This window comes from Macaca mulatta, chromosome 1, assembly GCF_049350105.2.
Source record: "Macaca mulatta isolate MMU2019108-1 chromosome 1, T2T-MMU8v2.0, whole genome shotgun sequence".
Classification (NCBI taxonomy): Eukaryota; Metazoa; Chordata; class Mammalia; order Primates; family Cercopithecidae; genus Macaca; species Macaca mulatta.
Window position 1 is genome coordinate 112,257,507 of NC_133406.1, and position 24,567 is coordinate 112,282,073.

General features: G+C 49.2%; 1 protein-coding gene across 12 annotated transcripts in view; it reads left to right on the forward strand.

The window, feature by feature from the left end:
• KCNN3 (potassium calcium-activated channel subfamily N member 3) overlaps positions 1-24,567 on the forward strand; it is a 164,958-nt gene that overhangs the window by 118,022 nt on the left and 22,369 nt on the right. For 2 of the 12 annotated variants that reach the window (XM_015110839.3, XM_077945289.1), the window contains exons 4-5: positions 16,750-16,794; positions 20,686-20,827. In XM_015110839.3, coding sequence (XP_014966325.2) covers positions 16,750-16,794; positions 20,686-20,827 — 187 coding nt within the window. Of the gene's footprint in view, positions 1-9,873; positions 10,023-11,580; positions 11,873-13,612; positions 13,622-14,451; positions 14,517-16,749; positions 16,997-20,685; positions 20,832-24,567 lie in introns of those variants that run through there. The other 10 variants (XM_015110811.3, XM_077945294.1, XM_077945311.1 and 7 more) reach the window with 9 other exon arrangements.

Genomic DNA, 24,567 nt, shown 5'->3' on the forward strand with positions numbered 1-24,567 from the left:
GTCTGTTTTCGAGGGGTGGGGTGGGGTCTGGTGACTGGCTAGACCTTTTTGGAGAAAATATATAACAAACTTGGCCGGGCGCGGTGGCTCACGCCTGCAATCCCAACACTCTGGGAGGCCAAGACGGGCGGAGATTGAGACCATCCTGACTAACATGGTGAAACCCCGTCTCTACTAAAAATACAAAAAAAACTAGCCGGGCGAGGTGGTGGGCGCATGTAGTCCCAGCTACTCGGGAGGCTGAGGCAGGAGAATGGCGTGAACCCGGGAGGTTGAGCTTGCAGTGAGCCGAGATCGTGCTATTGCACTCCAGCCTGGGCAACAGAGCGAGACTCCGTCTCAAAACAAACAAACAAACAAACAAACAAACATATATATATATATATATATATATATATATATAACAAACTTAATAAAGCAAACATCTATGTTGTCAAACTTACTGAGTTAAGTAGATGTGAATATAGTTAACTGGGTAGTAGCTTTATAATTATTTTGTCAAGCTTAACACGTGAAATTGTTCCCACTTAGTTACCAGTATTCTTAAAGTGTCTTGTCTTGTTTATAATTTAAACTGTGGATTTTATTTAGAGAGTAAATGTGTCTGGAGGCTTTTCATTATTTCAGACATTAGACGATAGATTCCTGAGGTGCCCGGCCTGTGCCTGAGGCCACATGATGCAGAACTGAAGGAAGATGGGTCTGAGCTGGGTGCTTGGAGCCTAGTCAAGGGTGACCACAGGCCGAGGGAGGAGAAACTTCTGACTTGCAGCATCCTCACAGAAATGCTTTGTGGTGTTATCTCCATTTCCCTGATGGAAAAACTGAGGCCAAGAGCAGTGGGGTAACTCCCCCACCATGGTGTGGAGTTGCTTTATTGCCTCGCCCCCAGCAGAGGGCACATCTGAATGATAATATCTGCTACAGTGCTCAGCCTCTGTAGGAGGCTAGGAATTGTTTTTTTAATAAATAAGGAGCACCATCTTTGTTCATGGCCATTCATTCAACACAGGTTCTCCTCTGTGGCCCAGCACTCTGTGAAGTAAGCAGGGCAGGAGCAATTTTCCCGTTTTAGAAATTAGGAAATAGAGGCTTTGGGAGGTAAGTGAGCCAGGGTCTCACCGCTGGCCCAGGGCTGCTGCCCGGAGAGTCCTCCACCTGGAGCGCTCCCATTCTCCAAGGTCCCCTTGCCAGCTGGCCAGGACTGTCCAGCCTGATCACACTCCTTCCTTCCTTCATGTGCTCAGTGCTTGAAGATGCCAGAGCCCAAGGTCACTTCAGCTAACAAGCCGGTGGCTCTATATTTGGGTGAGCTGATGGTGCTAATGGCAGTGTAGATCTTCATTTTAGAAGATAATTATGTTTTCTGAAAGTCTGCGGAGAATTGTGCCATTGCTTGAGGGGTAGCTAATAAAAATCACCCATCGGGTAAAAGTAGAAGTCAGCAGTAGACCAGCGTTCACCTAAGGAATCATCATCGTCATCACTATCATCATCTTCCTTATCAACAGCCTCGTCTCTAGTCATGACAGATTTGGCCAAAAGGAAAAAAAATAAAGGAGGCCTTTCGAGGACTTAACACTGGGAGGACTTTCCTCCATGCCTCCTCTCTCTGTCTGTCTCCCTAATTTCAGTGAGTCAGTTTTTCCTCCCCATCTGTTTGCTTTCTGGCACTTTACACAACTGTCTGGGCTCTTTCATTTTGCCTTCTGTGGTTGCTCAACTCCATCGTTTCCCTCTCGATGCTTCTCCTTTGTTCCCTGGCAGGCTCCTCTCATCTGCCAGTTTCCAGTCCTATGAAGAGTCAGAGGTGGGTTGTAGTTTTCAGGCAGCATTTTTGTTGCCTGGCAACGTGTAACAAGCATCTTCGGTGGTGGCTGCTTCCCCTAAAACAGAGCCAGGCTGCAGATGTGGTGGACGAAGGAGTCTCTGGGAGCTTCTCTGGGGTCATGGGGAGGAGTTAGGGGAGGGGGACAGACAGACATACAGTCCATGGTGACTCTGAGTGTTGCCATTCTTACTCTTTTATAATAGTCTTGGCACCGGCACGCCCTCTCCTGCCCCATTTCTGGTATCCCAGGTCCTGTGAAAAGGTCCAGTGGTGAAAAGCCTTGGGTTAGGAGCCATCAGAAGTTCTGCGTAACTTGAAAGGCACCTGCCGCAGCTCCCTGAGGCGTGGCCAGCCTGGGCGAAGGCTGCTAGGTGGTTTCCGCTGGTGCTGACTCTTGCTTTATCTTGTACGCACGAGATGCCACAGGCCTCCTGTCTGGAAAGACACCTGGCTTTTGCCTCTGCGGTCAGCCCGGCTGCTCGTCCTCCCGAGGATGGGAGTGGGAGAGAGAAGGGGGACAGAGTGTGATCCAAAAAAAAACATTAAAAACCTGACTTAGAGCTGGAGGGAGCCCTAGAGCTTCTTTAGCCAAATCCTCACGTTGTACACATGAGGAAACCAAGGCCCAAAGAAGACAAGCAACTTGCCCAGAGTTACACCACGAGTTGGGTGGGTCTAAGCTCCCAGCCAAGGGTCTCTCTCCTGGGACTGGACTCTGCCGAGCTCACAGATCTGATGCCCCATGGCTGGAAAGAGGCAGCGTGTGGTGAGAAGTATACCAGATGCCCAGTCCTCTGCTTTCTGGCCTCCATTTGCGTATCTGAGAAGAATGAGGTGCACTGGGCTAGAGGGAGCCCCAAGACTCAGTGACTCTGATGGCAAAGCTGACCCAGCAGGCAGGCCCCTGCTGCCCAGGTCTTCAGCCACGTGTCCAGGGCTGCTGGCGCCGCCCTAGGAAAGCCCAGAAGCTGAGAGGGTCCTGGGCCTCTGAGCTGATGCTCCTCGGGAGAATCCCACTGTGTGCAGAGACCCAGAGCACAGCCACGACACTTGTCACCATCAGGCTGATTTAGGGCAAGCCTCCTGGGCATCTGTGTCTTCAAAGATGTTCTCTTAAGACCCTCATCCTTGATGAGGGCTGCAGCTGTCCACTCCCCTACCTAACCAGTTCTCCATCTTGTGTGGGAAAATGCATAAGAAAACGTTCTCTGAGAATTACGGCTCTTTGGAGCTGGAAGAGGCCCTAATGCATGTGGACCCAGCCCCCCACCCTTCCCAGATGAGGAGAGGGAGGCCCAAAGCTTTGAGGGTTGATGCGAAGGGGGTTTTGCTCTATTCCCTTCAGACCCCACAGAGGAGAAGGCATCTCCAGACGGGTCATCTCTTTATCCTGCTCCGTCCTTTCCTCAAGTAAGAATCTCTCAGTTCAAGAGGCAGAGAGAAGGATTGTTGAAGGCAATCTGTCTCTTCACATCTCTTTCATTCTCCTCCTGGGGCTGAGGAGATGGGTGAGGAGGGGTGCAGGAGGCCCTTGACCTGAGCACCAGGCCTGGAGCCTTCCCTTCCAGCCGCTGCTCTCCAGAGCTTGGGGTGCACCAGCTTCGAGACTTTAAAAGTTTCTCCAGCAAGAAAGACCCTTTTGAGGGAAGAGGTGTGTGTGTGACTGGCTGTCTCCATTCCTTTCTCCATATAGTGTTGAGCTTCAGAATTAGCTTATTTCTGATGTGTACCGGAATTTTCAGTTAATCATGTAAACCAAGGCTCAGGTGACTTGGCTGTGGGGCAGGTGGGCCTGGACCAGCCCCTGAGAAACTACCCCCATCCTAGACTTTGTCATGCTTCACTTGGCCAGAGCCCACTCCCAGAAAGCACGGCAATGTGCCTTTCTGGGTAGCCCAGGCCTGTGGAGAGGTCAGGGGCAGCTGCGTTCCCTGGGCAGGCTGCTTATGGTCCGGGAGCATCACGCAGTCTCCCCAAGCCCCATGGCCATGGGGGTCCCGGGTCAGGGCATTATTGTGCTTATCCCCGTCCTCAGGCCCCTCATGTTCAGGCCAGACGCTCACCCAGGTGCCCTTGCCCTCAGACTCCTCTCCCTCCAGCCTCTGTCTCTGTCTCCATCCCTGTCTCTCTCTCTCTTTCTCTATCTTCCTCTCTCTCTGATTCCCGGGGGGCTACTTTGCAACCTCTGCTGAGTCAGAATTCTTCCCACTCGCCCTGACGTCCCAGGCTCCTCCTTGGCACCCTGTCTTATCTGTGGCAGGGAAAGACGCCCAACCAGAGCTCCCACGTCCTGCCCTGGGAACCCCACTGCTCTGGGAAACAAAACCAAGAAAATTCCTTCCCAGGGTACTTTTCCTGTGTTGTTCCTCTTTGTTCTTGGTCACAGGGTGATTCCCACCTCCTTCCCACACTAACCCTGCCCAGGTGAGGCTGCAGCTTTGTGTGCCTTCCACAACATTTGCTTGCCTAGGGAGCTGCCTGCCTTTAATTATCTTTGGAAAGCATAGCTGAGAAGAGCAAGACACCCTTCTTTTCTTTAGGGCTCTTGCCAGGAGCACTGCCTATGCAGCACTTCCCTCCAGGGGGTGCCATTCACATCGAAGTCTTCGTGACTGGCACTCCTGGGAGTTGCACAGTGCACAACCTACGCTGCTGAACAGGGCAGCCCTGGCTCTGTCTTACTGTCCTGGGAAGCATGGCTCATTATAACACAGATCCAGGATCAGATACCTGAGAAAGAGAGAATCCCCAGCAGTCTCTCCACTCATCTCCCCTCTCTTTTTAGGCCTCTACTTCCTCCAAGGTGTAATATGGTCAAAGACAGGGCTGTGGATGCAGGCAAGTCCAAGCACGCACTCGGGCCCTGCCACTCAATTGATGTTTTATTTTGTGCAAGTTTCCTAGTCTAGTAATTAATCAAGTGATCCTCCCACCTCAACCTCCAGAGTAGCTGGGACTATAGGTACATACCACTATGCCCTGCTAATTTTATTCATTTTTTGTAGAGACATCATCTCACTTGTTGCCCAGTCTGGTCTTGAACTCCTGGGCACAAGGGATCCTTCTGTCTCAGCCTCCCAAAGTGCTTGGATTACAGGCATGAGCCATTGCACCTGGTCTAATTTTCCAACTCAATAAAATGGGAAGTGACAGTTATGAGTCTTGTTTTTTGAGGATTAAATTAAGTAATGCACATAAAGCTTTGGCCCACATGGCACGTGACTGGCACTTGAGAAATGGTAGGGACTATTCTTATCTCTTCAGATAAGATGAGCATCAAGTCCTACCTACCTCACAGAGATAGCCCCAGAAATAAAATGAGTGAGAAGTAGATCATCTCTAAGATCTTTGAGGAAGTATTTTGCAAGAATCCCAACTACTGTTGTTCTTCTCTCTGTATATAAAAAACGAAGAGCTGTGAAGCCCCTTTGCTTCCGAGTCATGCTCTGTGACTGATGGGAGATGTCGGGAAAGGCTCAACCAGGAGAGAGAAAGCTTACAGACACGGGCGGCAGACTGAGGGCCCCGGGCAGGTGGAGCTGAATGAAAACCACAGACAGACAGCAACCGTGAGAGAAAGCAGAGACCCAGTATGGCTTTAAACAGAAAGCAGAGGCCCGCAGCAGGGAGTGAGATGAGACCAGGTTTAAATGTCACTTTCCCCTAAGTTCTTATTCATTCACAGCTTCCTTCAGTAGCTCTGACCAGCTTTCTCAGCACCTGCTGACCGACAAACCAACTGACCAATGGAGGCTGGTGCTGGGGGTGGAGATGGCCAACAGCCCATGGTAAGAAGTAAGGGAGAATGGGGAAAAAGGGGCTCCACGGAGGGCACTTGATCCAGGACGGCTTTCTGGAGGAGGTGATTTCCTAGGCCTAAGGGGCCTCCAGGCAGAGGGGCCAGCATAAGCGAAGCTCAGAGATGGGGGAGCATGGATTGCAGGAGAGAATAAGCAGTTGCTTGCCTGGGTGTCGTAAGATGCCGCAGTGCACCCAAGGCTGCAGGAGCAGGCAGGGGCTTTTTCACCAGCCTAAAGATTTTGGAATGACTCCTCTATCAGCCGACAGTTTCCAGCCTTATTTATGTACTTGTTTCTTTGATTCCAGCGACGCAGGAGAGATGGTATTCAGACACCCGACTTCTGCTGTGGGTGTGCCCTAGGTTATAAATCATTTTCATCAGGCTAGCTGGAGTCCTGGCCCTTCCTTTCCACTGAAGAAAGCAAATCAGAGTACAAGACAGCGAGAGTGGTATTATCACAGGATAGCCTTGAAACTGCCATAACAAAAAAATAAATTGTTCAAAATGTCAATCCTTCAACTACTATAAGGCCCAGAGAGATTGTTTGTGTACCCCAGTGTGTCGCTGCGCAGAGGCTGAGAACGTCCCCTCTTCTCTTCCCACACCTAGGCCAGGGGGAGCCACTGGTAGATTGGGAGCAGGGGAGGGTCTGGAATTTCGGAAAGATCTCCCTGGCTGCAGTGTGGAAGGGGGATTTGAGGGGAAGACGGGACACCAGTTGTGGAGACTGCTGTAGTAACAGAGCTGTGACAGGATGCTCTCCCCGCACCGCCCGGGACAGTGGTGGCTGGGATGGAGAGCAAGGGCAGTTTTGAGAGAGCTGGAGGAGCCAGCGCCCACCGGACTGACTCACTGGATGTGGAGTGATGGGGAGGAAGCTCAGGAACAGTGCCTGGTGTCCTAGTATGGCTGGATGGATAGCTGGTGGGACTGCCCACAAATAGGAGGTGCAGGATGAAGAGGGCCGGGGTTGCAGGGGACCTGGGCAGCAGGGAGATGGCAGGTAATGAGCAGAGTTGGGGATCAGTTGAGCTTAGTTTACCTCTCTCCAGAGATGTCCCACGTTGGGGGGACCCATGCACCTACTCCAGATGTTACCCTCCCCACTTCACAGCACAGGATTCCGCCTGGCGACATTTGATGCCATCTGTATCTGGCTACCCAGTGGGTGCCAAATGCAAGTTTGCTGAATAAGCAAAATCAAACTGAAGCAAACAAAGACGGGTGTCCCCAAGGGATGACCAGCTCCTTGGAGGCAGAAACCCTTTCCCTCTAGGGCAGAGCTTCCTCTGTGGGTCCTCACAGGGGCGGGTGGGAGAGAGACTGAACGAGTGAAAGGGAAAACAAGAGGAGAGACGAGAAGGAGGTGGAGACAGTGCTTCAAAGGAGAAAAAAAGAAAAAGAAGCGTGAGAGAGAAGAAGAAAGAACAGAGAGGGGCAAAGGCAGGAAAAATAGAAGAGGAGGATGAAGACGGAGGGGTTTGGGGTGAGGGTAATGGTGCAGGCCAGCTGTGCCCGTGAGTTCACGGGGTTCTGCTTATTAAACCCCAGCACTGGCAACTTTGAGAAGTTGCTCAGAGTTCCTTCCCTGCCCTGCTTCTCCCTCCAACTCACCTCAGCCTTCTCCTGAGCCTGCCACTCCACCCGCAGCACTGTCATCCCAGCCCATACCTGCTCCTCTGAGATGGCTCTGTGTCCCCTGTGCAGTGGCCCCCCGCCTCAACTTGGCATCACTTGTCTCCGTTGTAATGCGGCCCTTTTTTGCCTTGGTGTTCTTTGGTGTCTGCCTCCTTTCTAGAACTCTTAAGTTCCCAAGTAGGCACCAAGCCAGGCACACAGTAGGGGGCTCATTTCTATTGCTGACCAAATGAACTCATTTACTAAGTTCCAAAATTTGTGCCAGGCACTATGCAGAGTTTTATGTTTTTCATCCATGTAATCATCCACGTGGTCCTGTACAAGGTTTTACTGCTTCATTTTACAGAAGTGAAGCCCGAGACAGAGAGAGGTAAGCGCCTTCCCTAGGCCACACAGCTAACAGGTGGCAGGGCTGGGATCCAGACCCCCATCTGTTGGACTCTCCGCCCGTGCCCTCTCTGCCACGCCACCTCCAAATACCGTGGAAGACATGCTTCCCATGGGAACAGTGCTGCTTCCGAGCATATTGTTTTTCTCTATTTTCATGCATTTTATTAAACATTTCCAAATCAGGAAACATGGAAATATTTTTTAATAAGAATAAAGGAAACATTGCAAATTGAGAAACTGACTCAGAAGGATTTGCCAGATGAGCCATCTGGTTTTTAATTTAATAACCATTCAAAGAGGTTGACAGTGCTTCCCTCTAAGAAGAAAATGGACCATGGAAGGAATGGCAGCTGGCTTCCCTCAAGTGGTGCATCCATTTGCAAGGTGGAGAAGTTGAGCAAGACCAAGAGACCCAAGAGAAGAGAAACACACTCCAAGAAAAGCTTGGCCGATGCTGGTGTTGAAGCTTCCCCACCCAGGCCCGCGGAGGTTGCATCCAGCTGTGTGACACCAGCCAGCTGTCCCACCTCTTCCAGAGTTGCTCAGAAGCTTCTACAGAAAACCACTAATGGAGACAGAGATGCCACCACCTCAGTGAAAAAAAGCCACACCAACCAAACCCGTGTGTTCACAGAGCAAGAGCAAGCTGCGGTTGTTTGGCGGCAAGTCGCATTTGTTTGTTGGAGCCGTTGTGCTCTGGTGGTGCTGGTTTTCTCTCCTTTTAAAAATAACTGGAGGCCTTGCACCATGCTGTTAGTTCTTAGCGCTGGAAATAAAAGACTAGATTTAGAGTTGCCTTGGAAAGATCCAGGGCTGTTAACTTGAATTACCTGGTAGAGGAAAACGTCATTATTTTCCTAAATTCAAAGCCAATTCTTGAAAAATAGGACACAGAGGTGAAGTGGATGGAGGGGTGACTTTATATATGCATATGGTGTCCTGGGCACGTGGTTCGATAGTCTTGTGATCAGCCCTGAGTCTTCAAAGCCATTCATTTTATATTTTAAGATGTTTATAAGGGAAATTGTTTTTGAGAAAAGAACGAACTGGTTTTTTTTTGTTGTTTTTTTTGTTTTTGCCTTGATGTGAATTCACCAACTGGCACAAGCAGTAATAGCCCTGAAGTCACCTTAAGCCATTTATTCCTCAGCTGCTTTGAATTTCAATGGGATTCTTTCACACACCTCAAGCATTTCTGAAATGCTCCTAAAGGAGCTCATAATACCCTTAAGAAATGGTGATTTTACCCCATTTTCTCCATAAAGCTGGAATCACATGCCCTAGCATGCTGAGGGTATTTGATAATTAGAAGTTGATTATACTGGGGACCTGGACAAAGGCAGAGCTGGGAATGGGAATAAAACCCAGGACTCCATGAAAATCTCTTTCCTTTCATAATAGCTTCTAATTCAGGCTTCTAATAGCTTCGAATGCCAGTCACACACACAGCCTCCCGGCCATCACCTACTGGCAGTGGCTGAGCGGGTACTTTGCCAAGCTGGAATGGTCCCTGCCCAGGCACACAGGTGCTGCCTCCATGCCCCACCCTGTGCCCAGCTCACTGCAACTGCCATTTTTGGCAGCCGAGAAAATACAGGTTTCAGTCCCAGTCTTTTCACTTAGTTGCTGTGAGAAGTTAGTTAGGTCAGTTACACACTGGAGCTTTGCATTGATTCACTGTAAAATCGGGTAACAGCTCTTATCCTGCTGGTCTTGTCCCACTGGCTTGTGAGAAAGACGAAGTGGGGCCATTCATTCATTCATTCACTGGACAAATATTTATTGAGCACTAGGGATATAGCAGTAAACAAAACAGAAAAAGTCCTTTCCTCCATGAACCTGATATTGTAATAGGGGTTGACAGTCAATAAATACAAAAATAGGCCACATATCTATTATGTCAGGTGGTGATAAGTGCTGTGGAGAAGAATGACTCGGTGAAAGCTGGCCTGGTGGGTGTGGGGCAGTAGTGCACTTGGAGACAGGGTGGGCGGGGAACACCTTACTGAGAAGCTGACATTTGTGCAAAGGCCTGAAATTATCTGGGATAAGAGCCTTCTAAGTACAGATGTCCCGTGACTTACTTCACAATAAACCCACAGTAAGTTGAAAATATAATAAGTTGAAAATGCACTGAATGTACCTAACCTACTGATCATCATAGCTTAGCCCAGCCTACCTTAAACGTACTGGGAACGCTTACGTCAGCCTGCCGCTGAGCAAAATCACCCGGCAGCACAGTGCCCTGTAGAGGACCTTGTAGAGTACTGGTGATCACCTGGTTAACTGCGAGCTGCCCAGCATGGGGAGGGAGAGTTGCATCACAGATTCCTGGGAAAATATCAACATTCAGAATTTGAGGTACACTTTCCACCGACTGTGTATTGCTTTTGCACTGTTGTAAAGTGGCACCATTGTAAGTCAGGGCCATCTCTGGAAAGAACAGCAGGTGAGGGGCTCTGAGGCAGGAGTAAAGCTGGCTGGGTGAACGAGCTGCAGAAACCCCAGGTGGCAGGGCCAGTGGGCGAAGGTGAGATGGACTCAGAGAGGCCCCCAGGTTGGGGACCCCAGGAGACTTTGGCTTTTTTTCTGAGGGATACAGGAACTTTTGTCTTACTTTTTTTAGAGGGCCTCTCTGGCTGCTGTAATGGGACTAGCTTGGGGCAAGGGTCGCCCAGGCAGAAGCAGGAAGGCCAGTGAGGCAACTACTGCAGTGGTCCAGGTGAGAGGGAGGGGCTGGTCCAGGTGAGAGGGCGGGGCTGGTCCAGGTGAGATGGTGGGGCTGGAGCAGGTGAGAGGGCGGGGTTGGTCCAGGTGAGAGGGCGGGGTTGGACCAGGTGAGAGGGCGGGGTTGGTCCAGGTGAGAGGGCGGGGCTGGAGCAGGTGAGAGGGTGGGGTTGGTCCAGTTGAGAGGGCGGGGTTGGTCCAGGTGAGAGGGCGGGGTTGGACCAGGTGAGAGGGTGGGGCTGGTCCAGGTGAGGGGGGGGGCTGGAGCAGGTGAGAGGGCGGGGTTGGTCCAGGTGAGGGGGCGGGGCTGGTCCAGGTGAGAGGGCGGGGTTGGATGAGGTGAGAGGGTGGGGCTGGTCCAGGGTGGCCACAGACCAGGGATGACAGGCGCTCCAATTCTGGAGATATTTTGAAAGCAGAGGTGACAATTTAATGGAGATAAGGGGTTTAAGCTGCGAGTCACCATGTGAAGAGAAGGGGCTGCAGCCACCCAGAAGAACAGCGACGATTAAAAGGAGAAGCCGGGAGGAGTTTCTGTTTTCCTACACAGCAGCATCTGCTGCCTGTTCTTTCCGTGCGGCTGCCCTTGTCGCTAGGACGAAGCCCCAGGTGTGAGGCTCCTGCAGAGGCCGTGACACGCCTCTGTCTGTATCACTCGCTGAAGGCTGATGGAGCCCGTGCACATTCACTCCTCACCACAGCCTCGTGAGGCAGGCAGGACGGTATCATTACACTCTGCTTCCCCGGAGAAGCAGCAGGCCCCGAGTCCGTGGAGTGATCTGCTGAAGGTCACAGAGCCATTTGGCATGAAAGGCAGTCTCTGGGCTCCAGATCTTGTGTTCTTTCTGCTATGCCAAGGCTAACCATAGACACACAAGATGAAAATAGCACTTTTTTTTAGTGCACCTATGTGCCTGGCACTGCTCTAATCATTTTAGACATATCAGCTCCTTTAACCCTCACGGTAACTCTCTGTGAGGTGGTACAAGTATTATCCTCTTTTACAGGTAGGAAGACTGAGGATAAGTTCATGTAGACATTAAGGTGCAAAGCCGGGATTCAAACAGGTGTTCTGGCCCTGGAACCTGTGAGTTCAGCCATGACCCCAGCCAGCCAGGCGACCTCTCCGCAAGCTGGTGTGCGGGCAGCAGGCAGATACTGCTGATGCCACGTGGTGTGTGAGACACAGGCAAAGAGCTCTGGTTGGCTGGGTGGGTCAGGATGGGATTTGAAGTGGGCCCTGAAGGGCCAGTTAGAAGACATCAGGGAGGACAGGGCAGGGTGACAGGAGCAAGAGAGCTGTGTGTGCAAGGCAAGCTTGGAGCACAGCAACGCTGAAGCGGCAGTCAGAGCAGGAAGCCAAGAAGGCACAGTCGAAGTGGGAGGAAAGCAGGCCGGTGAGCCGCTGCAGACGCCAGAGGAGGGCCGTGTTCCGAGGAGGGAGGCACCGGTGGGGGTCAGAGGCCACCAGGGGGCCAAGCCAGGTATGTGTTGTTGGCTTCTTCATTGGAGAAATTCTCAAGCACAGGGTTCACAGCTCAGTGGGCAGGTCTGACTGTGTGGCTCTGAGGATTGACTGGAAGGCAAGGACAAAGCAGTCCGTTTGGCTGCTTTGGAGTTCTGCAGAGGGTCTGGTTCAATGCCTGCAAATTTCCAACAAATCAGACCCAGGACAAATGGCTAGAGCCATCATATCATGTAGATCCATGTGAAAATAATCCTTTTTATTTTATTTTATTTTATTTTATTTTTTTAACAAAACTGGTTTTAAAAAGTGTTCAAACTCTTTTGGAGAAGAAGGAAGAAGAGGCAGTCATTTCACTTTGGCTTATTTTCTGTCACCCTAGTGCTGTAACAGATCACAGCTAGTGTCACGAAGCTGAGTTCTTATTAACAGTGAGAACTGACTCCAAGCTCAAGGAATTTGGCAGCCACTTTGACAAAGGTTTAGTCTGCCGAAGAGAACAGCTGAAGTCATTTTAACATGATTCGCTGAATTACTGAAGCAAGCCTCACTTGTGTAGGGGGACAGGAAAAGCAGCATGCAGGCCTTATTCAGCCCACAAGCATTTTAGTGAGTACCTATTATGTGCTAGACCCTGAGAATGTACCAAGGAAAGGCTACAGAGAATACTGTAATATAACTTCAGGGTTAGACAAATAGACCAATGGAACAGAATAGAGAACCAAGAAATTGTACCACTTCCACATATAATTCATGAGACAGAGGAAGCATTGAAAGCTAGTGGGGGAAAGGATGGTCTGCATATTAAGTGAAACTGAGATAATTGCTTACCCATGTGAAAAAAAATGAAGTTGTATCCCTGCTTCGCACCATATGCAAAATCAATTCCAGGCAAATTAAAGACTTAGAAAGGCAACATTTTAAAACATGTAAAAATGTTACAATCTTGGGGGGGAACCATTATTGCAGAAACCAAATAACTGCTAATTATAAATTAAAGGATGATAAAGTCACCTACAGTAAAATTTAAAACTTCTATTCATCAAAAATACCGTAGAGAAAATAAAAAGGCAAGGCACACACTGGAAGTAGATATTTGCAACACACAAACTGATGAAATTCTTGTTATCTAGAATATATAACTTTTAAAATGAGAACAAGACACAAACAAGCCAATAGAAAAGTGGACAAAAGTCATGAATGACATGCCACAGAAGAGAAAGTATGAATGGCACAGAAATATATGAAAGGCTACTTAAGCTTTTATCATGGAAATGTGAAGTCAAATCTCGATGAGATCCCGATTCACCCACGAGTTTGGCGAAGACTAAAGTCAGATCATGGCAAGTATTAATGAGGATATGGAGCAACAGGAATTCTTCTCCACCACTGGTGGAAGCCTAATTGGCACTGGCATCTTAGAAAACAACTTGGCATTTTCTAATGAAGTAAAATATGTACATATCCTACAAACCAGCAAACCCAGTCTTAGGTATGTGTCCTAGAGAAACTCTTATGCAGTGTACCAGGAGCTATGATTAAGAATGTTTGGGCTGGGTGAGGTGGCTCATAGCTGTAATCCCAACATTTCAGGAAGTCGAGGCAGGAGAATCTCTTGAGCCTCAGAGTTCGAGGCTACAGTGAGCTATGATTGTGCCACTGCAGTCCAGCCTGGGCAACAGAGCAAGACCCTGTCTCTAAAAACATAATAACAATAAGTCAATAAAAACAATGTTTGTAGCAGTATTTATGATTAGAGGAAAAACCTGTAAGCTATCCCAATGTCCATCAATAGATGAATGAATAAATAAATCATGGCATATTCATACGATGAAATACAATACAGGAATAAAAATACCCTATAGCCACATATGTCAGTATAATATATATGTTGAACAGAAAGGAAGCAATTCATAGAAGGGTTCACTGTATTAATTATCTGTTGCTGCATAACAACTTGCTCCAAAATTTAGCAGCTAAAAACAACAGACATTTACTATCTCACAGTTGCTGTGGGTCAGGAATTCAGGTGCAGCTTAAATGGGTACCTCTGGCTCAAGGTCTCTCATGAGATTGTCAGGCTGTCAGCCAGGGCTATCATCTCACCTCAAGGATTCACTTAAAGAGCACCTGCTTCTAAGCTACTCATGTGGTGATTGGCAGGCTGTGTCCCTTGCCATGTGGCACTCCACGGGATTGCCTCCACGACATGGCCAGTGGCTTCTCCCAGGGAGAGCAATCCAAAAGAGAACTAGTGAGAGATCACCCAAGACAAAAACCATGATCGTACCATAACCTAACTTCAGAAATGAAAGTCTATCACTTCTGCCACACTCTATGTGTTAAAAACCAGTTACTGGGTCCAGCCCACACTCAAAAGGAAAGGATTGCAAAAGTGTGTGAAGACCTCAAGAGGAGGGGGGATATCGAGGCCATTTGAGAAGCTTCCTACCATACTCTTGTAGTATGATTTCATCCTTATGAAGGTCAGAAATAGGACAAATGAAATTACATATTGCTTAGGCAATCCTACCTATGTGGAAGCACTATGAAGAAAAAGAGGAAATGATAAACATGACATTCAGGGTAATGTTGATCCTGGGGTGGGGGGCGCTGAGAATAGAGAGAACACACAAGTAGATTCCACAGATTGGAGTTGGATGGTGAGTTCATGGTGCTTATTTTCTTTTTGTGTTTCTTAATGTCATTTAGTGTTGTGTGTAGTTTTGTTTTTTTCTCTTTGGTTTGGTTTTCTGTTGATATGATCAAAGTTACATGTGCATACACTGCAGAGTCAGTCCTTCTGTGGTATTTGCTGTCTTCCACCAGCTCTTCCCATTTACCCTTCTCCAGAGGCAGCTACTTTTACCTCCTTTTGCTAATTAGTTTTAGTATTTGCCTCCATGTCTGTGAGTAATATGTGTGTATTGCTATCCTCTGATGCTTTGGTTTGTTTAGGTATTACCTATTCCCTTCCCACTCTGAGAGATGAAAATTCAGCTCCCTTTCCTCTTCTCCAACTCTTCCTCACCCTTCATCTTCCTTTTATAATTATATCATAATTTTGGTTAAAGCAGTAATCAGTGTTTACATTAGTCAGTCAACACTAATTTGACTCTATTCATAGTTGAGCCGCCTTGTAGTAAAATATAACTTTTCCCTTCCTGCGGAACTTTTCATTTTTCGTGGAGTTGTTAATGATCATGTTTGTGCGTTTGCTTAGTTTTCTATGTATTTGTCATTAAATCAAGTGCAAACCCTGGCAGTTGTCTAAATCTCTCTTCAGGATGTTCAGGCACATTAGATTTTCTATCAATTTCATCTCCTTGGAAGTGTCTCCCAGAGCCTCTCGACCTGCTCCAGCCTGGACGGGTTGTCCTCCGCGCCTGGTGTGCACCTGTCCTACAGGGACCTCCCGGTACCATCACCCTGAGCTCATTGCCTTTATCCCTTGTCTTCCTCCTTGGTTTACTTCTTTGTTTTGGTGAAGCATACCTCCTGTGGCTTCCTGAGAGAGGGTGCCTGGGAGGCAAACCCGTGACAACCTTGCATATCTGAAAATGTCTTCATTCCACCCTCAGACTGAACTCATACTTTGGCCGATTCAGATTTCTGGTCTCTGGTTTGGAATTCTGATTTGGAAATAATTTTCCTCCAGAATTTTGAAGGCTTTATTCCATGGCCTTCTAGCTTCCAGTGTTGCTGTCAAAAAGTCCAAAGCTGTTGTAATTTCTGGTTCTTCGTATCTGGCCTCTTTTATACCTTCCCTCAAAACCCCTAAAGCTCTGTGGGATTGTCTCCTTTCCCCTGGTGTTCTGAAATTTCACAATAATGTGCCTTGGTGTGCATCTATTTTCATCTGCTGTGCTGGGGACAGTGAGCCTTTGCTCTAGAAACTCATGCCCTTAAGTTCTGGGGATTTTTATTTTTGAATGATTTTTAAAATAATTACTTCTCTCCTTCTTTTCCCCCCAGTTGTTTCTTTCTGTAACTCCTACTATTTGAATTGGGAGACTGATTCACTGATTTTCTCATATTTTCTTTCCCTTTCTCTCCTTTTAACAGATGGTGGGGGGTCTCGCTGTGTCCCCAGCCTGGAGTGCAGGGGCGCAATCTTAGCTCACTGCAGCCTCAACCTCCTGGGCACAAGCAATTCTCCGGCCTCAGCCTCCAAGCAGCTGGGGGATACAGGCACGCACCACAATGCCCAACTTCATATTTTCTTTCATTTTCATTCTTTGTCTTTTTCTGCTTTTTGGGAGACTTCCTCGATTTATCTTCTAGCCCCTCTAGGAAGACTTTTTTCATACAGCATTCCATTCTTGTCTCGTGGGTCTAGTATCTTATTTTATCTCTCTTACGTTAATTATAGGGTTTTTCTTTCAAGAGTTCTCTCTGTGAATGGTCTGTATTTGATCCAGAGTTCCTTCTTTTTGTTTGTTTAATTGACTGGTTTGATCTGTGTCTTTAATGTTAGAGACTCCTGGCTGTCTGGGGATTCCTGGTTGCCTGTTTATTTTTAAAAGTAGGGGACTAACAATTTTGAGCTGTAAGGGATTTGAGGGAGCAAAAGTAGACATACGTCTCTACCATCTTTGCCAAGTCATATAGTCATTTGTATCTCTCATTTATTTCATGTTAAGAGGTGAAAAAAAAATCCATAGTCCACACCCTGAAAGATAAATCAGTAACTGTAATAACTATCCTTGAGCTCAAAGAAAAATTGTATCTTTTCCTCCTCAGCCTTTAAAGAAAAACATGGAGCTATCCCTGCCCCCCAATTTTCGATTGCAAAAAATAGCACGAGATTAGTATGTGAATTTGTGACATGTGTAAACCGCTCTAAAATTGTGAATAGGTTTAGAAACCTTTTCTCCCTCCTCTCTACTCCCACAGTCCTGAATCACCAGCCCAGCCTTCTGGCTCATCACTTCCTGCTTGGTGAGTTACATGCATGTCTTATCTCCATGACGATGCTCCAAGCCACTGGAGAGCAGGGTGCATGTCCAATTCATCTCAGCGTCTTCTGTAGCCCCCACCAGAGGAGCGATCACTGAAGGCTGACAAACAACGAAGGACACTCTCAAGACCTTCATCTCCTCTGCTCAGCACACACAGTTAGCACCCACAGAAATTTATTACGGTGAATGAAAAAAGAAACCCACAAGAATATAATTTATATGTAATTCCACTTTGGTCTCTAATCTCTTTACCTTGGCATCCTCCCACATATGAATAGGATGCTCCATGATCCTAAGGGCAGTCAAACAGCCAGGGAGCGCGAATTTAATCCTCAGGGTTTGCAGGGAAAAGAGGACTGTGGAGACCCGTGTGCACAACAAAACCCATGATGTGACAGAGCATGGGCTACAGATTAAACCCTAACTTCATAGTTAGGTATTCAAGGCTCTCCATTGCTTCTCCCTGGACACCTGCAAAGCTTCTAGCAGCGTTCCTTATCTGGGGCCTGACCTCTGTAGTCCGTCTTGCATGTAGAAGAATTTTCAGATACCAAGTGTCTCATGTCCTTTCTTTGTCCAAGAACTTACAGTTGATTTATTTTGTATCTGTATCAAATAGTTCTCCAGCCTAAACTTCAAGACATCTTCATGAATGCCTCACCACTCCACTGCACGTGTAAATCCATGCCCCTGTATTTTTCTGTCTGTTGTTTCTCAGACTGATAACACCTGCGCCCTCTCAGCAACGATAATGGCCGACATTTAGTGAGCACTTACTTTGGGCCAGCCACTGTGCTGGTATTGCTTGTGGGTTATTTTACTTAATCCTCCCATCAGCGGATAAGGAAATTGAGTGACAGAGAGGGTACGTCACTTGCCCACAGCCATGGAGCTACTAAACATTGGAGCTGGAGCTCCAAGCCAGGCAAGCCCAGCCCAGCCCAAGATCACTGGCTCAGCTCAACTCCTCACTGCTAAACTGCCTCAACCACGCTTCCTCAGACCTTACCCAAGACTTGTCTTCCAGAAAATGTTTTTTGGAAGAACTGAGGACCCTGGCTGTGACTCTACTACATTTATGTGTTGCCGGCTTGTGGCATGGAGCTGCCTTTACGTCTTCTCCCTTCTGTGTCCCCTCCCACAGTCACTGAAGTCTTGCTTTAGAAAAGCTAAAGTCTGATGTTTTCACCACTGTCTCAGCACAGGGTCTGAGGGTCAGCGTCTGCCGCCATCCCTCCAGCCAGAGAGCAGCCTGCTGGGAGGGGAGGGGTTGCATTGACCTGAAGGCCTAGCGGGCAGAGCGAGCAGGCAGGGAGGCAGCTGTCTGTCGAAGGCCACAGCAGAGCTGGGAGGGGCTGCCACGCTGGGCCACAGTCAGGGGTAGATGAATCCCGGGAATCCGAGTTGGGAGCCACCAGCCTGTGCTACTCAAAGATAGCCAGGGGAGCAAAGGCAGGCCCCGCCAGGGGACATGAGGCCCATGCAGCCAGCCAGGGGCCCTCAGGGTGGTAACAGAGCATCCCTGGGGAGCAAGTGTAGCAGATGGAGAGGGCAGGCAAGGCCATCTCATCAGCAGAGCTTTGGGGAGGGGGTATCTTTCCTTCAGATGTCCCCAGAAGTACCAGACACCTATGTCCTTGTGCAGACAGCCACAAAAAGGCTAATGCCATGCCACCCGCCGGGTCCCCAGTTGCTGGCCAAGGGCTCAAGTGGGCTGGAGAGCCCACCACTGATGTGCTCACAGGGATCTGCTGGGGCCAGGCTCTGGTGGGTGAGAAAGGCTGTGGCCTGCGTCTCTGTCCCAGCTTTGCACACCTGTTTTTTGCCTGGCCACCCCACCTCTGTGTCCTGTCTCTTCAAATACCCTGCTCGCCACCCGCAGACCACTCTTCCCAGCAAGCTGTGTCATCTTGTCATTCCTGTGCTCAAGAACCCAGAGTCTCTTCTAAGGCCTCTAAGGCAAAATCCAAGCTGCTTATCCCAGAATTCCAGGCCTTCCTAAATCTGACCCCTGGTCTCTGAAGCCCCCTGGTCGCCTGCTACTAGAGCCCAGGCGATCTCCTCTTACCGAAGCTTCCTCATTATCCCCAAGACACATGCCAGTCGCTTTTGCCTCTGATATTGAGTGAAACAGTGAAAGGAGCATGGGCTTTGCTTCCTGTGTGTCCTTGGGCAAGTCACCCAGTGTCTCTGTGCCTCCTGCTGCTTACCTGGGAAATACTTTAAAGGCTGTTGTGAGATTAGAATGTTCGCGTACAAAGTGCCAGCCACACAGCGGGTGCTCAATACATGCACAGTATCCATCATACTGTGCTCTTGCTGCTCCCTGACTTGATGGCCCTGTCTCCTTTCTGACTGGCTGAACTCCTGCCTCCTTCCAGGCCCATCTCTCGATGCACCTATACATGCAGCCTGCCCTGCACGCCTCACTTAAGGTGGCAAGGGAAGGAAAAGCAGCGTTTGCCTATCACTCGCTGGGCACAGACCCTGTGGGGGCGTGGAGATCCCTGATGATGGCAGCGAATCCTTCTAGGGGCCTCCTTTTTCTAGGCCTGTCCCGGCACATTGTGTTCATTAACTCATGGAAGCCCTGATGGTAACTGACTTCCGTAGATTCAGGTTCCTAAATGACTTTCTACTCTATCCAACCTAGTTGGTTTGGTCTCCCTGGCCCTTTGTTTTTAGCTTGCCCGTCCAGTGGCCTCCAAGTGGCTAAGAGGAGATTTTATCAAGAAGTGAAGCCCTACATTATAAAATGAAGAGTCTATTGTGTGTTGTTCAGGCTGATCCCATTAGAGAACGGTTTGGAAGAGGATCCACCTTCACCAGCCCTGCCACCCAGCCTGCAACCAGCTCCCTTGCTGCACTTTGTATAAGCCCTGGGCTTTCATTAGGGTCTTCTGCCCAGAGCACCCATTCCTCTGGGCCTGCCTGGAAAATGCAAGCCTTGCTCTTCTGTGGCACCTCTGTGGACCCTCATGTGTTTGGGTCAAGGTCATTGCCCTCTGCCTCTATCCCCAGGGCACCTTGTCCACCCCCTGATTGCACCCCTCTGCAGATGCCTGCCTCCTTGACAAACCCCTCTCCTGGGCTGAGTCTCTGAGGGCAGGGGCTGTATGGTGTTCATTTCTGTATTTCAGTACTTGGCACAGAGCCTGGCATGCAGCAGGCCTTGGTGTTGGGGTTGAAGGGAGGGAGGAAGGGGATGGGGTGGAATAGGCATCCGGAGAGGAAATGGTGCTGATGTTTCCAGCTGGTTCGTCTCAGGGTGGGGCAAGTACAAGTCCCTGTCAGACTCAGAAAGGCAGGTCTCTGTGGACACCCCAGAGCCCCCTCTAGAGATAGCTCCACGAGAGCCCCAGCCGCCACAGCTTCCCTCTAGACCCCCCGGGAGATACCAGTCTTTGAAATGCTTCAACTTTCTTAGAGGAAATCGCTGAGTATGTTTGATAATTTTTTTTGACATTTTCCCTGTTCAGGAGCTTGTGATTTCAGATTAATCACATCCACATACATTTAGACTGTCGGCTTGGAAGGGAAAATTTGAATTTTATTACTGCATGATTTCATCCAAAGCTATCTTACCAACACTAAAAGGGTGTCTACAATGAGGTGCAAATCATGACAAAACATTTTATCTCTGGGACCAAGCTCATGGCAGGAGGCCAACGGGATGGGGGGGCTGCAGGTGGGACCTGGGTGGGCACAGTCGCAGCCCCTTCAGTAGCCTAAAGAGATCTGTGTGAGCCACTGTCACTGCTGCCTCTTCCTCAGCCAAATATCTCATTTCCTTCCCCCCTCTAGGTTTGCCCACAGCCCTTACTCCCGGGAATGGCTGTTCATCAACTAACTCCTGTCTTCCCCTCGGCAGGTACCATGACCAGCAGGACGTAACTAGTAACTTTCTGGGTGCCATGTGGCTCATCTCCATCACATTCCTTTCCATTGGTTATGGGGACATGGTGCCCCACACATACTGTGGGAAAGGTGTCTGTCTCCTTACTGGCATTATGGTGAGTACCCGCCTCTGCCCATTCCCTACCCTCAAAATGTGGCAAAGAGCAGAACTCTTTCTTGCAAGCACATAGGGGCCTTCCTAGCCACAGCGTGGGGGGCGGCTGTTAGTTAACCAACCTGCGTGTGTGTCCCCTATACATAAAAAGGCAGGTGGGAAATCTGCAATGGTTTCTCACTTTTCAGTTGACTTTTCTAAGGTAAGAATGAGACCTGGACTCCTGGCAGTTAATGGTCTATTCACAGCTCCCTCAAAATCAGCTGGGTGAAGCTGGTCCTGGCCCGATGCTCTGATGCCCACTGCACTGCTGTGCAGCCCCCAGTTTGCTCACCTCCAGTGAGCATTGGGGCTTGCAGTTTATTGTCCTCCTTCCTGTTCCCTTGGTCCCACAGACCTTGGCACCATTTCTGATCATGTTTAGCTGGAACTCACAGAAGCAGGGACTGGAGAAAGAGCACTGAGTTGGCTTTTGGGACCTGTGTCCTGGACAGGGCTGGCCATGTGGCTCTGGGCTGGCTCTTGCCTTTCCCAGGCTTCTGCTTCCACTTCTGCCTATGGTGGGGCTGGGCTTTAAGTGCCAAGTGCTTTGCAGGACTGGCATTCGGCAAGGCTGTGATCCCATCCCCAGGTGCCCAGCAGGTGTGCTGTGACCTTTCAAGGTGTATCTCTCTTGCCCAGTGACCTACGACCCACACTCGACACTCTCGCAGAGGCACACGCTCTCGCCTGTCACATGGCCACCACAGTGTGCCTTATGAGAGGGATGTGGGGTCTGAGTTTCTGCTCACTGTGGTCCCTGGGCCAGGCACTCTGCCTATTGGGCCTGAGCATCTTCCAGGGAAAGTAGAGATGGAGGGCTTGCCCTGCCCTCCCCACTTGTGCAAGGACCAAATGCAATGATTTATGTTCAAGTGCTTTGAAAACGAGAAGCGGTCACACACCGGTCAGTGTTGGTGGTGTCCTCAGTGTCCTTCAGTTGCAAATTAGTGAAGTGTTCCCTTGGTCTTGTTGCACTTCGGGTCCAGGACAGGCAGCTACTGCTCTTTGGCCTTCATCCTGGAATCCTAGAACAGTGTCAGAGCAGGGTTGGACACTTTTTTCAGAGGCGGAAACTGAGGCTGAAAGAGGAAAGCACATCTAAGCCTGGGTAGTGCTGGGGGAGGTGGCGGGGTGAGAAGTGGACAGGCCATTGGTGGCGTGGCTTTGGGTCTCCATGGCTGGAGACTGCAGCCCTCCCAAGGACAACCCCCGCTCCACAGCCCCCCTCACACCTTTGTGAAAATCCTTCCTTGCAGTGATCCCTCAGATTCCATTCGTCACCCCCATTGCTCCCAGAGAGATGAAGACCCTCTTTCTGGAAGGGCAGTGACCGCTTTCTGCAGTGGAAAGGGAGGGCCGCAGGTCTGGGGGCTGCCCACACTCCCCACCCCAGTCTGCCTCGTTGGTTTCCTGGGGCTGATATTGGTGGACCAGACAGTCAGACCAAGGCTTGGGGCAGTCGGCCTGCTGAGCAAGAGGGGCCAGGCTCTCTCCTCCTTTCTGACTCCAGTCCAGGGCAGGTCCCTATTAGCAAGCAGGTCCTACGACAGCAGCTAATGACAAAAAGCTTAGCGCTGGGGTTGTGATAAATCATGGGTAAGTGCAAGGCTTTAGAACAAATATCTTCCATCGGTTAGTAGGAGCTTGTCTTGGCATAGCACCAACTGTCATGAGGAAACCAGGGAAAGATGCTTCTTACCAGAAAAGAATGAAATGCCACCAAAGGCCAAAGCTTTCCTTCTTAGAGCCACTCCTGGGGTGTGGGCTTTGGGCCTCAGAACCAGCTGTCAGCCAGGGCTGGTACAGAACAGGGTTGCCAATAGACGGATGGGCCCTGCGGGGAGCCTCTGTTATTTTAAAATACCAGACTTTCTCCCTCTCAGCACATAGCTGTGCCCCATCCAAGAAGCAGCACCCTAAGGACCCGGCTTCCTGGTTCCTGGACTTCGCATCTCCTGGCTCTACTCTGGCACAGCTGAGCGGAACAGGCGAGACCCTTGCCCGACCCCTGCCTCTCCTTGGGGTCCGGGGGCTGCTTGTCTTTCAGCACCCCCTTTTGCTGTCTGGCTCTGCAGCGCTCCCCCAGAGGGAGTGTTCCGTTCCCTGTGGATTGAGGTGTGATCAAAGTGGAAAGAACAAATGGATGAGGAGGACCCAATCCAATCCCCACCTTCCATATGAAAAATACAGCCCAGGCCTTTCATCTCTTTTTGTACAAAACCCTGTGCATAAATATATACCTTTCTATATACGGGAACAGGGAGGTTTCCTCTATTCATTTTCAGTGTTTTTCACCCAAATTAAAGTCAGTCGCCTCACTCTGGGGTCAGCCACAGTGAGGAACCCTGGTGGCATTTTTCTAGCAAATGTGATTTTTCTAGCTGAGTCACTCCTAGCCAGGGTTTCACTTTGCTGAGGATCCTTTCCCCTCCTCCTCCCAACCTCCCAACACTATGTATAGCTCCCAATTATTATTGCAAGTGCCTTTACTAAAGGTAGGGCTTCCTGTTTGGTTACCATGGACACCATGAAGGCCAAGGCAAGGCCTGCTTGGGAAGGGAAAGGAAGGATTTGTGTGTGTGTGTGTGTGTGTGTGTGTGGCCTGTAAATAGTCTTAATCATTGTTTTCTCTTGGCAATCCCAGTAACGATGTAATTATCAGCCATTAAGCAGGGTATATAATTGTCTGAACAACTTGCCGTGGCTGGCACAGACCTGGTGTGTTTGAGAGATTTCACCCACAAAAGCAGCTACATTAAAGTCCAGCATCTTTCCATAAGGATTTTTCATGATCACAGTGACAACACAGTAGAGAGAAAGCTGTCAATATTTAGTATCCAGAATTGGAAATGACAATGCAACGTAAAATATGTACAATGCTGACCTTCTGGTTCTGCAGGCATCTGGAAGACCCCAGAGCCCCTCAAGGCTGCTTGGCATAACTTTGTTTCAATCTAGCCTCTTTCTAAAGCTGGACTCACTCTGTAGACCCTTCATGAGTTCTGGACAAACAGGCAAAAGCTTCCAATGTCTGCGGGGACGCTGAGCTTTTCCCCAGTGGCCTCATGAGAGATGCGTCTGAACTGCCAAGGGAAAGTGATGATGAAGTAAAAGGTAGCACAAATTGAGTCATTTTGGGAGGAGGCAAAAAGAGGGCTCAGCAAGACATCTGCTTAATGTCAGTTTTAGAAGATGAGCTTCTCCCGAAACACCTTGGTTTCAAACCAATTGATGTTATTTTAGTTGTTGCATGGAATCTGTTGCAGAAACAGAATCCAACTGTAAATCCTCCAGGCTTCCCTCCTCCATTTGTCACTTTCATTTGTGTTTTATTTTATTTTATGCTTCTTTAGTTAAGAACACCTCATACTTTTCCCCTTGGGATACTTGTTTTTCCAGCTTCTAAGGTTTTCCAGCTGGAAAATGTTTCTTGAAAACAAGAGGTGGGAGGACCGGTGTGGAGGAGTCTCGGTCCCGATTTGGGTCCGAATCTCTAGAGTTAGGCGTGTTCACCCCGTCCCAGCCACCCTCCCTCCGTGCACTCGGTGCTCCCTGCTCGCCCACGTGCCTTGGGAAGTTCCAGCTCATCAGAAGTAGACCCCATCTCCTCCCCTCTCCCCACAGAACTGGAAGTCGGACAGCGCAGATCCAGGGACTCTAGTTTTGTCCCCTGTGGTTCAGGACTTGGCATATCTGAAA